The sequence below is a fragment of the Aptenodytes patagonicus genome, chromosome 20 (genome assembly GCF_965638725.1).
Source record: "Aptenodytes patagonicus chromosome 20, bAptPat1.pri.cur, whole genome shotgun sequence".
Taxonomy (NCBI): Eukaryota; Metazoa; Chordata; class Aves; order Sphenisciformes; family Spheniscidae; genus Aptenodytes; species Aptenodytes patagonicus.
The window spans coordinates 1,531,778-1,544,334 of record NC_134968.1 but is presented as its reverse complement, the minus strand read 5'-3'; the positions used below and the strand labels follow the sequence as shown (position 1 = coordinate 1,544,334).

General features: G+C 70.6%; 2 protein-coding genes across 3 annotated transcripts; both read left to right on the top strand.

The window, feature by feature from the left end:
• The first annotated feature begins 1,832 nt into the window (after nt 1–1,832).
• GRB7 (growth factor receptor bound protein 7) lies at nt 1,833–8,794 on the top strand. Of its 2 annotated transcripts, XM_076356938.1 has the most exons (15): nt 1,833–1,844; nt 4,821–4,974; nt 5,122–5,266; nt 5,374–5,530; nt 5,625–5,746; nt 5,863–5,940; nt 6,441–6,578; nt 6,654–6,764; nt 6,898–6,996; nt 7,265–7,345; nt 7,427–7,543; nt 7,622–7,682; nt 7,796–7,883; nt 8,281–8,374; nt 8,455–8,678. In XM_076356938.1, exons 2-15 carry the CDS (start codon nt 4,829–4,831, stop codon nt 8,599–8,601), a joined length of 1,584 nt encoding a protein of 527 aa, XP_076213053.1. In that variant the 5' UTR covers nt 1,833–1,844; nt 4,821–4,828; the 3' UTR covers nt 8,602–8,678. The 2 variants fall into 2 exon arrangements, with proteins under 2 accessions (XP_076213053.1, XP_076213052.1); XM_076356937.1 differs by lacking the exon at nt 7,796–7,883 and having other exon boundaries at nt 8,455–8,794.
• A 604-nt stretch (nt 8,795–9,398) lies between these two features.
• LOC143169524 (retinol dehydrogenase 8-like) lies at nt 9,399–11,647 on the top strand. The gene is made up of 6 exons (XM_076356946.1): nt 9,399–9,495; nt 9,567–9,728; nt 10,220–10,399; nt 10,474–10,567; nt 10,659–10,842; nt 11,408–11,647. Exons 1-6 carry the CDS (start codon nt 9,399–9,401, stop codon nt 11,645–11,647), a joined length of 957 nt encoding a protein of 318 aa, XP_076213061.1.
• Nucleotides 11,648–12,557: the final 910 nt, after the last annotated feature.

Sequence of the window (12,557 nt, the reverse complement as noted above, 5' to 3'; positions counted from 1 at the left end):
GGGTCCCCACGGAATCGGAGAGTCATCGGACGGTCCGGGTGGGGAGGGACCGCTAAAGGTCACCCAGCGCCACCCCCCTGCGACGAGCAGGGACATCGTCAACTGGGTCAGGTCGCTCCGAGCCCCGTCCAGCCTGACCTGGAACGTTTCCAGGGACGGGGCATCCACCACCTCTCTGGGCAACCTGGGCCGGTGCCTCACCACCCTCAGCGTGAACAATTTCTTCCTTAGATCTAGTCTAAATCGACCCCCCTTTAGTTTAAAGCCGTTCCCCCTTGTCCTGTCGCAACAGGCCCTGCTGAAAAGTTTGTCCCGATCTTTTTTCTAAGCCCCCTTTACGTATTGAAAGGCTGCAGTAAGGTCTCCCCGAAGCCGTCTCCCCTCCAGGCTGAACAACCCCACCTCTCCCAGCCTTTCTCCACAGCAGAGCTGTTCCATCCCCTGATCGTTTTTGTGACCCTCCTCTGGACCCGTTCCAACAGGTCCGGGGCTTTCTCATGCTGAGGGCTCCAGAGCTGGACGCAGGATTCCAGGTGGGATCCCCACCGACCCCCGTGGGATCCCCACCGACCCCCGTGGGACCCGCACAGACTAACGTGGGGGCCGCAACGACCCCCGCGGGAGCTCTGTGGTCCCATGGGGATCCCCACAGACCCATAGGACCCCCACGGGACCCCCACTGACCCCCCACAACCCTCCCCGTGGGAGCCCTGTAGGGCCTTGGGACACCCACAGACCCCAAGGGATCACCCACGGACCCATAGGACCCCCATGGAGCCCATGAGACCCTCAGCATCCCCCATGGGGACCCCCCTGAACCCCCTATAGGGACCTCTTTGGGGACTCTATGGCCCCATGGGACCCCAAGCACCCCGTGGAGACACCCACACTCCCTGTGGGGACACCCACACCCCTTATGGGGACACCCACAGGCCCCACGGGGCCACCCACAGGCCCTACGGGACTCCCACTGCCCCATGGAGACTCCCACAGCACCTGGGGGGACACTCGTTTCCTCATGGGGTACCCATAGCCCCATGAGGACACCCACAGCCCCCATGGAGACCCCCCCCCCCCCCGTAGCACCCATGAGGTGGGTCAAGGGACCCCACGCTCTGTCCCCATGGGGCCCCCACAGATCCCCTAAGGGACCCCCACAGGTCTCACTGCCTGCCCCCCCAACCCATAGGGCCCCCCCATGAGGTCCCCACAACCCTCCAAACCCCAGGGGACCCTGCCACACGCATGGGACCCCCCCGGGACCCCCCGCACCCCATGGGGTCCCCACCTGCCCCAGTCCCTGGGCTGACCCCGTGGGACCCCCCACCCCATGGGGCCCTTCCAGCCCCCCACATGTGGGGTCCCAGGGGAGCCCCGACCCAAACCCCTCAGCCTGGGGCTGGGGACCCCCCGGGGGGGGGTCGGGCTGGGCCGTGCCGTGCCGTGCCGTGCCGGACCCGCACTCCCAGGACAGCCACGGGGCCCTGGGTCCCTTCCCCCCCCCCCCCCCCCCCAGCTCTGCCCTCCCTGGTCCGGCCGCTCCTGGGGTCACCCCAGTGCATTGTGGGAAACTCCCCATCACCACCCCGGGGTCGTGGGATGCGGGTTCAGGGGGCTTGGAACCCCCCCTGCGCTGGCGCGGGGCCAGGCTGGATGCCCAATCCCGGGGCCGGGGGCCTGGGGAGGCACCCCTGGGTGGCATGGGGGGGCCGGGGGCTGGGCGGCCGGCCCCGGGGCGGCATGATGTCAGGCGGGGGCGGGAGCTGGCGCAGGTAGATAAAGCCGGGGAGAACAGGAATCCCCGGTCCGGCGGGAGGGTGGCGGGACGCGGCGGGCGCCTGCAGGTAGGAGCGGGGCTGGGGTGGGGGCCCCCTGCGCTGTGGGGCTGCTGGCCATCCCGGCGTGTCGGCCCCATCCCACCGGCATGACCCTGGGCCCCCCGCTGCGCCCCCGCCCCTTCCCTCCCACCTTCCTCCCGGCTCTTCCTCCTCCTCTGCTGCCCCGGCACGGCCTTGCCGCCACCGCCGCCCTGCAGCCTCCGCACCCCCGGCCCTGCAGCCCCCGTGGCCTAGGGAGCCCTCTCCCACCGCCTCGGAACCCACCGGGACCCCTGCCCACAGCTGGGGGCCCTGGGACCCCATCCCTTAGCCCTGGTGGCCCTGGGACCCTGTCTCCTAATCCTGGTAGCCCCGGGATCCCATCCCATAGCCCTGGTGGCCCTGGGACCCTGTCCCCTAATCCTGGTAGCCCCGGGACCCCATCCTATAGCCCTGGTGGCCCTGGGACCCTGTCTCCTAATCCTGGTGGCCCTGGGAACCTGCCCTACAGCTCTGGTGGCCCTGGGACCTGTCCCCTAACCTGGTGGCCCTGAGATCCCATCCCATAGCCCTGGTGGCCCCGGTCCCCCTGCCCTATAGCCCTGGTGGCCCTGGGACCCCATCCCACAGCCTCAACATCCCCCAGTCCCCCTGCCCCGCAGTCCTGCTGGCCCTTAGTGTGGGTGGCCCTGGGACCCTGTCCCTTAAACTTGGTGGCCCTGGGACCCCATCCCTTAATGTTGGTGGCCCTGGGACCCTGTCCCCTAAACCCAGTGGCCCTGGTCCTCCTGCTCCATAACCCTGGTGGCCCTGGTCCCCTTGCCCCATAGCACCAAGGCCCCAGTCTCCCTGTTTGTCCCAGACCCCAGGGACACCCTGTGTCCCCCCCAATCATCATCACCACCCCGTCAGAGCCCCGTCACGGCCACCGGGACAGGGCTGGCATCGGGGTGACCTGAGGCCACGGTGATGGGCTGGCAGGTCGGTGGCAGGGCTGTGCTACTGTCCCAGGGCCCCGTGGGGTCCCCATCTTGTCACATCCCACCTCAGCCCCTCCGGTGTCCCCTGCACCATGTCCCACTGTGGGCAGCATCACCCCACGCGACCCCTGGCTGTCCCCCGTGTTCCCGGGCTCACCCCGGGGCCTGGCCAGGCAGGGAGACCGCGGCCCGGCCCCTCCGGCACAGCCAGGGCAGGGGAGCGGGGATGGAGCAGGGGGTCCCTACCGGTGGGACGGCCGGGGCAGGGACGGGGACGTGGCGGGGACAGGGATGGGATGGGGATGGCGGTGGCAGGCGCGCGATGGCATCGGTCCTGCCCGGCCATGGACTTGGATCCCGAGCTGGCTGGGAGGCGGGGGACGGGGACGGGGACGGGGACGGGCGGCGGGTGAATGATTAACCCGCCCTGCATGGCATCCCGGGAACGGCGGGGCCCGGCGTGCGCATGCCCGCAGCGACCGAGCGCTGTCGGTGTGGCCATGGGCGCCACGCGTGTGTTACGTGTGCCACGTGCCGGACGGCCCCGCGCCGCCGTGGCTGAGCTGTGCCTGGCCCAGGCGACCGGCAGCGGGGCCGGCGAGCCGTGCCGAGCTGTGCCATGCCATGCCAAGCTGTGCCATGCCGTGCCGTGCCGTGGCAGGGCTGGCCCAGGGCTGTGCGCATCCTGCAGCCCCGTTGCACATCATTTTGGGGCTGAAACCGGAGCGCTGGCCGGTGTCCACGTGCCCCCCCGAGCGCTGTGGCACCGTGTGGGCGCTGGTGCTGGGCACCGGCGGCCGGGCGGGGGTGAGGGGTGACGCTGCAGCGCGGGGGGGCCGTGCTGGCGGGCGGGCTCGGGGCAGTTCCCACGGCGGGCGCGGGCGCCGGCTCCCTCGCCCCCGGCCTGCCGGCACAGCCACCCCGGCCTGGATGCCAGCGCGGTGAGGTGGAGCTGGGAGCGGCTGCCAGAACTGGTTTGGCCGGACCCAAGGAGGTGTCTGGGCTGGGCCGCCGCCACGCTCCGCTTCCTGCTCCTGCCGGCGCCGCGCTCGCCCACCGCGGCTCAGCCCGGCACGGCTCAGTCTAGCAAAACTCAGCCTGGCAAAGCTCAGCCTGGCACAGCTAAGCCCAGTACAGTTCAGCCCAGCATGGCTCAGCCCAGCACAGCTCAGCCCGGCAAAGCTCAGCCCAGCACAGCTCAGCCCGGCAAAGCTCAGCCCAGCACAGCTCAACCCGGCAAAGCTCAGCCTGGCAAAGCTCAGCCCAGCACAGCAAAGCCCAGCACAGCTCAGCCCGGCAAAGCTCAGCCCAGCAAAGCTCAGCCCAGTGCAGCTCAGCCCAGCAAAGCTCAGCTTGGCAAAGCTCAGCCCAGCACAGCTCAGCCCAGCAAAGCTCAGCCCAGCACAGCTCAGCCCGGCTCAGCCCAGCTCACTTTGGCCTAATTCAGCTCAGCCCAACTTGGCTCCGCCGGCCCCAGCCCGGCTCAGTCGGTGTCTCCCGGTGCCGCCAGGCTCTCAGTGGTGACGTGGGGGCACTGGAGAGGGTCCCGCGTGGGACACGGAGGCACTGGGGGATTCTCGGTTGTCTCGTAGGGGGCTGTGCTCACCGCCGGGCTCACGCTCCTGTCCCCCAGCTCCTGCATTGGGATGGGGCTGGAGGGACGGGGACGCCCCGACCCTTGGCAGCCGCTTGGGGCTTGGCCGGACCCCAGCAGGGTGCGGGGGGCCGGGGCAGGTGGGGCGGTGCTGAGTCACGCCGCCGCGCGCTGACTCACCGCTTGTTTGGGCGCCGGCAAAACACCACCCGGGCGGGTGCCAAGGGTGGGCAGACCCTGGCAGCACCATGGCACTGGCTGCCCACGCTGGCGCGGCGGCGGCGGCTGGCGGTGTGCGGCCCATGTGGAGCCTGGCGCGGCGTCCCGTGGGGGCTGCCCACACGTGGCCACAGACCCCTGGCCCCGCTGCCCTGGGGACGAGGACCCGGAGCCTCGTGTGGTGCAGGACCCGCTCTCTCCCCCCCCCAGATAATGCCATGGACGGGGGGGCTCAGCAGAGCAGCCTCCGGGAGCCCCCCGGGCCGGGCAGCGCGGAGCAGGAGGGGGTCCCCGGCGAGTGGGACGGGGGCGAGGGGCTGCCCGAGGTCAAGCGCTCCCAGCCCCTCTTCATCCACAGCAGCAGGTGGGTGGGGGGCCCGGATGCCGAGGCTCTCCCGCGGAGGTTGGGGGGGGTGTCCAGTGGATTGAGGGGGGGTGCAGGCGGAGGGATGGGGGCACAGGACCTGGTGCTGGGGGGGTCTGAGGGAGCTCAGCCCCTCTCTGCCCGCAGCCGGCAGCTGCTCGAGGAGGAGCCGCGCGCCTCGTCGCTGCCCAGCATCCCCAACCCCTTCCCCGAGCTCTGCAGCCCCTCCAACTCGCCCATCCTCAGCAGCCCGGCCCTGGGGCAGGGCCCCCCCCGCGAAGGCGCCTCCCACGTGAGTCGGGGGGGCAGGGGGCTGGGGAGGGGGGGGGCTCGGCCCCCGGGGACGCGGGGTCCCCTCCCGACGGGGGCCCTGACGCCTGCCCTGGCGCGTGCGGGCAGGTGGTGAAGGTGTTCGGCGAGGACGGCGCGTGCCGCTCGCTGGAGGCGTCGGCAGGGACCACGGCGCGGCAGCTCTGCGAGACGCTGGTGCGGAGGACGCGGGCGCTGCAGGACCACAGCTGGGCCCTGGTCGAGCTGCACCAGCACCTGGCCCTTGGTGAGCCGCCGGCACAGCGTGGCATGGCGCGGCACTGGGCCCCCCCCCCCCCCCCCCACCCCCGGTCACCCCGCTGAGCCCTGTGCCCCCACAGAGAGGTGCCTGGAGGACCACGAGTCGGTGGTGGAGGTGCAGAGCTCCTGGCCCCCGGGCGCTGACAGCCGCTTCGTCTTCCGCAAGAACTTCGCCAAGTACGAGCTCTTCAAGAGCAACGCGGTACGTGGCCGCCAGAGCAAAGCCCGTGGGGACCCAGGTGTCCCACGGGGACCCGTACGCCCCACGGGGACCCTGAGCAGCCCGTGGGTCTCCCCTGACCCCCCCTGTCCCCCCAGCAGTCCCTCTTCCCCGAGGTGATGGTGTCCAGCTGCCTGGAGGCGAATAAGAGCATGGCACACTCCGAGCTCATCCAGGTACAGGGCCACCGTGCCCGGCCGTGCCGTGGGGACCCCGCTGTGCTATGGGGACCCTGCCATGCCGTGGGGGCCCCCCTGTGCCGTGGGGACCCTGCTGTACTATGGGGACCCTGCCGTGCCGTGGGGGCCCCCCTGTGCCGTGGGGACCCCGCTGTGCTATGGGGACCCTGCCGTGCCGTGGGGGCTCCCCTGTGCCGTGGGGACCCCCCTGTGCCGTGGGGACCCTGCTGTACTATGGGGACCCTGCCATGCCACAGGGACCCCCGCTGTGCCGTGGGGACCCCGCTGTACTATGGGGACCCTGCCATGCCGCAGGGACCCCCGCTGTGCCGTGGGGACCCCGCTGTACTATGGGGAACCCTGCCATGCCGCAGGGACCCCCGCTGTGCCGTGGGGACCCCGCTGTACTATGGGGACCCTGCCGTGCCGTGGGGACCCCCCTGTGCCGTGGGGACCCCGCCGTGCCCCTCAGCCCTCGTCTTCCCTCCCCCCCCCAGAACTTCCTCAACTCCGGGAGCTGCCCCGAGGTCCAGGGCTTCCTGCAGCTGCGGGAGGCCGGGCGCAAGGTCTGGAAGCGTTTCTACTTCTCCCTGCGCCGCTCGGGGCTCTACTACTCCACCAAGGGCACCTCTAAGGTGAGGGGTCGGGCGGGGGCACGGCCAGGGGCTGCGGCAGGGCCGGCCCTGACGCCCTCCCCCCCCCCCCCCCAGGACCCCCGGCACCTCCAGTACTTCGCCGACCTCACCGAGTCCAACATCTACTACGTGACGCAGGGCAAGAAGCACTACGGGACGCCCACCGAGTTCGGCTTCTGCATCAAGGTGGGGATGTCCCTGCCTGGCTGGGGGGCCAGGGGTCCCCTCCCTTCTGCGTGCCTTCCCCTGCCAAGGGGTCTCTGCCCCCCCCGAGAGCTGTCTGGGGCTGCCCCGTGACGGCTCCGGCCTCTCCCCACAGCCCTACAAGGTGCGGAGCGGCGTGAAGGGCCTGAAGCTGCTCTGCAGCGAGGACGAGCAGAGCCGGAGCTGCTGGATGGCGGCTTTCCGCCTCTTCAAGGTGGGCCCCGGCCCCGCCGGGGTGTTACCGGGCCCTGCGCCGGGGGCATGCTGCGGGGATGCCGGAGGGATGCTCACATCCCTGTGCTGGGGGGTGCCAGAGGGATGTCCCCATCCCTGTGCCAGAATAGACGCAGGATGGGTGTCCCCATCCCCAAGCCGGGAGGATGCGGAGGTCCCCGTCCCCACACCAGGCGGGTGCTCCCCCACCCCGCTGCGGGACGGAGGCCCCACGGGACCCCCCCAGCTCACGGGGCTGTTCCCCCCAGTACGGCATGCAGCTCTACCGCAACTACCAGCAAGCGCAGGCGCGGCTGAGCCAGCCCCCCTGGATCGGCCCCACGCCCCTGGTGAGTGCTGCCCCCCCCGCAGCCCCTGTCCTGCGGGGACCCCCCCGGTCACCCCCCCCCCACTCTCACCGTCCCCCACAGCGAAGCGTCTCAGACAATGCGCTGGTGGCCATGGACTTCTCGGGGTGCACGGGCCGGGTGATCGAGAACCCCAGCGAGGTGCTGACGGTGGCCCTAGAGGAGGCGCAGGCCTGGAGGGTGAGTTGGGGTGCAGGGGTGTGAGTGGGGTCCCCCCCAAGTCCACCCTAACGCCTGCTCCTTGCTTTGCACGGCCAGAAGAAGACGACGCACCGGTACAGCCTGCCGGCAGCCTGCCAGAGCTCCCCGCTCAGCACCGGTGAGCAGCGCCCAGCCGTGGGGTCCCATCCGGCAGAGCTGGGTTGTGCCGAGGCGGGGGGTCCCTGCCCCGGGCGGGGGTTCCCCCCAAGCCTGACGCCCGTCTTCCCGCAGCCATCCACTGCACCCAGCCCTGGTTCCACGGGCGCATCTCCCGGGAGGACACCCAGCAGCTCATTGGCCGTCAGGGCTTGGTGGACGGGTACGGGGACCCCAGGGGGGTCGAGGTCCCCAGGGCTCATGGAGGGGACATGACACCCCTGGTGGGTACATGACCCCGGGGGTTATAGGCCCTGCAGTTCATGGGGTGATGCAGGACCCCAGGAGATGGGAGAGACTTGCCGGGGGGGGGGGCATGGGATCCCAGGGGGGTTGGGACCCCCCAGGGTTTGCAGGGGATCTGCAGCCCCCAGGGGTACAGGAGCCTGGGGTTTGTGGGTGGGGGGACAGGACCCTGGGGCTCCCAGGGGGATACGGGGCTCCTGAGGGTACAGGAACCCAGGGCTTTTGGGGGGGGGGTGTACCTGGGACCCCAGGGGTGACACAGAGGCAGTGGAGGGGGCCCGGGGCCAGTGGTGACACCCCCCCGGGGCTCGTAGCGTCTTTCTGGTGCGGGAGAGCCAGCGCAACCCCAAGGGCTTCGTCCTGTCCCTGTGCCACCTGCAGAGAGTCAAACACTATCTCATCCTGCCGGTGAGTGCCGGCGGCGGGGGGGCGAGGGGTGCCGGGGGGGGTGCCGCGTTTGCGAGGGCCTGACCCATGCCGCCCGGCAGAGCGAGGAGGAGGGACGGCTCTACTTCACCATGGACGATGGGCAGACCCGCTTCGCCGACCTCATCCAGCTCGTGGAGTTTCACCAGATCAACCGTGGCATCCTGCCCTGCAAGCTGCGGCACTACTGCACCTGCGTGGCCCTCTGAGCCCGGCACCACCGGCACCGCGTGCCACGGCCGTCGCGGCACGGCTTGCACGGCCTGGCACCACCGGCGTGGCACAGCTTGGCACAGCCTGGCACCACTGGCGCGGCTTGGCACAACCTGACACCACCGGCATGGCATGGCTTGGCACAGCCTGGCATGGCTTGGCACAGCCCGGCACGGGGTGGCAGGATTGGGGCCAGCTCGGCGCAGGAAGCACAGGGTCGAGGACGGCTCCTCCACCGCCAGCCGCCCGCCCCGCGACCCTGGTGCTGGCTCTGCCTGTGGGGTCCTGGGGTGCCGGCGCCGCCGGGCCCCCCCACACTCAAGCACTTTCTCCCCCCACCCACAGCACCAGCCCCGAGTGGCCCCGAGTGGCCCCGCAGGGCCCCGGCACTCCTCACCCCCGGGCCAGGCAGCTTGGGGGTCCCCAGCCCCAGGAGCTGGGTCGTGGGGGGGCACCCACCACCGCGTCCCCCACGTCCCCGCGAGGCCAGTCGAACTGTGACGTGTTTTATACCAATGAGAATAAAGGTTATTTTTTCAGAGCTGCTGCCTCGCCCCCTCTAAAGGAAAAGCCGGGGTGCTGGGGGCTTTGCACGTGTCCCCGCGGTGCCCCAGGTCCTGCACAAAGACCCCTCTGTGCACCCCGGGTACCACGTGCGGCTCAGCCACGCGGCCGCCAGCAAATCTTCGTGGGATTAGCGGGGGGGGGATTAAGGGCCTGGATTTGGGGGGGCCGGGGCCAGGCCAGCTGCTATTAAAGGCGGGGGGCCGGGGAGCGGGGCCGCGGCTGTGCCATGGCTCCCAAGACAGTGCTGATCACCGGCTGCTCCTCCGGCATCGGGCTGGCGCTGGCCGTCCGGCTGGCACGGGACAAGCAGCGCCGCTTCCGAGGTGAGCGGGATGGGGGGATCCCCCATTCCCGGGGGAGACCCTGCGTGGGGCTGAGCCGCCTTTGCCCCCAGTCATCGCCACCATGAGGAACGTGGGCAGGAGCGGGGCGCTGGCGGCGGCGGCAGGGCCGGCGCTGGGCCGGACGCTGGAGATCAAGCAGCTGGACGTCTGTGACGAGGGTTCCATCCGCGCCTGCCTCGACAGCATCCCCGGGCGCCACATCGACGTCCTGGGTGAGCCCTGAGACCCCCCCTCCCACTGTGTCCCCATGGTGCCCCGCGCCAGGGGGGCCTGTGCCAGGGACCCTCCGTGCTGGGGACACCCCGTGCACCAGGGACACCCTGCACCAGGGACCTTCCGTGCACCAGGGGTATCCCGTGCACCGGGGACTGTCCATGCCGAGCATGTCCTGTGCTGGAGACCCTCTGTGCACCCAGTGCTGGGGACCCTCCATGTCAGGGACACCCCGTGCACCAAGGACCCCCTGACTCCATGCACCAGGGACCATCCATGCCAGGGACATCCTGCACCAGGGACCCTCTGTGCACTGGGGACCCTCCTTGCTGGGGACACCCCGTGTACCAGGGACCCTCCACACCCAGGGCATCCCACACCGGGGACCCTCCATGCACCAGGGCCCCTCTGTGCACCGGGGACCCTCTGAGCACGGGGCACGGGACCCCCCCGGCACAGAGGACACCCCGCTGACGCCCTGTGCCCGCAGTCAGCAACGCTGGCGTGGGCATGGCGGGTCCCCTGGAGTGCCAGAGCCTGGCAGCCATGCAGAGCCTCATGGACACCAACTTCTTCGGCCTCGTCCGCCTGGTCAAGGAGGTGCTGCCCGACATGAAGCGGCGCCGCGGGGGCCACATCGTGGTCATCAGCAGCATCATGGGCCTGCAGGGTAGGGGGGGGGACGGGGTGCCCCGGTGGGACCAGCCCCCCCCCAGCCCTGACTGGGACCCCCTGCCCGTCCAGGCATCGTCTTCAACGACATCTACGCGGCCTCCAAGTTCGCGGTGGAGGGTTTCTGCGAGAGCCTGGTGGTACAGGCGCTGCGCTTCAACGTGGCGTGAGTGCCGGGGGCTGGCGGCCGGCGCGGCCCCCTGGGGTGGGGGGAGTTTGAGGGGTGCCGGGATCCCCAGCGCCCCATCCCTGGGCAGGATCAGCCTGGTGGAGCCGGGGCCGGTGACGACGGAGTTTGAGGCGAAGGTGTACGAGGAAGCTGAACGCGCCGACTACTCGCGGACCGACCCCGAGACAGCCGACATCTTCACCAAGCTCTACCTGAGGAACTCCAAGGATGTCTTCGCCAGCCTGGGCCAGACCCCCGAGGACATCGCGGAGGTGACAGGCGGGCGGGTGGCCCCGCCGGGCTGGGGGCTGCCCTCCTCCTCCCCCCCCCCCCCCCCCCCCCGCCTGGCAGCCCCTGGCTGGGCTGGGCCGTCTGGAGAAGCCTCAATTAGCCCTAACGAGGAGCAGCGACCCCCAGCCAGCAGCGGGGCAGGGGTCCCGCCCCGGCAGCTCCTCCCCCCCGAGCTCCATCCTGATGGGGCTGAGCCCGTATGGGAACGGGGATGGGGAAGGGGATGGGGTAGGATGGGGTGGGATGGAATGGAATGGAGATAGGGATAGGATGGGATGGAATGGGGATGGGGATGGGAATGGGAAGGAGGTGGGATGGAAATGGGAATGGGAATGGGGATGGGGATAGGATGGGATGGGATGGGAATGGGGTTGGGGATGGAGATGGGGATGGGATACAGATAGGATGGAAAGGGGATGGGATGGGGATGGGATGGAGATGAGGACGGGAATGCAATGGAAATGGGAATGGGGATGGGGACGGAGATGGGATGGGGATGAGGAGGGGATGGGGACAGGAAGGGGACAGTAACGTCCCCACGTGCAGCACACGCTGCGGGTGATCGAGGCAGCCCGGCCGCCCTTCCGGCACCAGACCAACGTGGCGTACACGCCGATGGCCGCGCTGAAGCACGCCGACCCCAGCGGCGCCCTCATGACCGACGCTTTCTACAAGCTGGTGTTCAAGTACGACGCGGTGCTGCGGCTCAGCCTCCACGCCATCCGCCTGCTCCGCTGGAAGGCCCAGAAGGTGAAGCAGGGCGCCCGGCTGCTGGGCTTCAGATAGCCCCTGCTGCCCTCGGCAGCTCGGGGCACCGCACCGGCGCAGCCGCCCGGGCGCCCGGCTCACCTCAGGGGGCAGCTCGGAGGCGGGGGGCGAGCGAGGCCGGGACCCGTGTGGGGTTTCGCTTCCTGCTCCCAGCCCGAAATAGCACCCGCCGCCGCTGTATTAAAATCGGGAGTGGTATTTTTAACCAGCGCCGGGTGAAAAAGCAGAGCGGCTTCCTCTGAGAGTGCAGCGGCCGTGACGGGGCTGGGAAGGGCTGGCAGCTGCCCCCCGCCTGCCTCCCGCTCCCTGGGGGCACCCGCCCCCCCCCGGCCCCTTGCACCCGCGGGCATGCAGCACCCCGGGGCACTGGCCCGGTCCCACCCCGGCTGCCAGCAACGGCTGCGTCCCCTTCCCCGACCCCCAGGCTCGGCTGAGGGGTCGGCAATGCCCCGTGGTGGGGGTTCCCGCACGATGGACCGTGTCAGCCCACCCCTCCGGCACCGAGCCTCACGGCACTGGAGCAGCACGAGGGGCTACAGGGCACCGTGCCGGTGGCTCGGGTGCAGTGCTGGGTGCAGAGGGTGCAAGAGAGGGTGCAGGGACGGGAGCACGGTGCAAAGGGTGCGCGGTGTGTTCAGAGGGTGCATGGGGGGTGCACGGGTGCACGGTGGATGCAAAGGGGCTGCAGGGACTGGTGCGGAGTGGGTGCGGGTTGCATGGTGAAGGCTGGGTGCAGGGTGCAGGGCTGCCGGGTGCAGGGTGGGTGCAGGTGGGCTGCTGGGTGCAGGTGTGCTGGGTGCAGCGTGCATGGTGGGTGCAGGATGGGTGCAGGTCAGGCACCAACAGCAGGCATGTCAGGGGGACCCCAGCACCCTGCGCTGCCCCGGGGGCTCCCCTCCAGCTGCGGGGGGTGGTGGAAAGGGGGGTG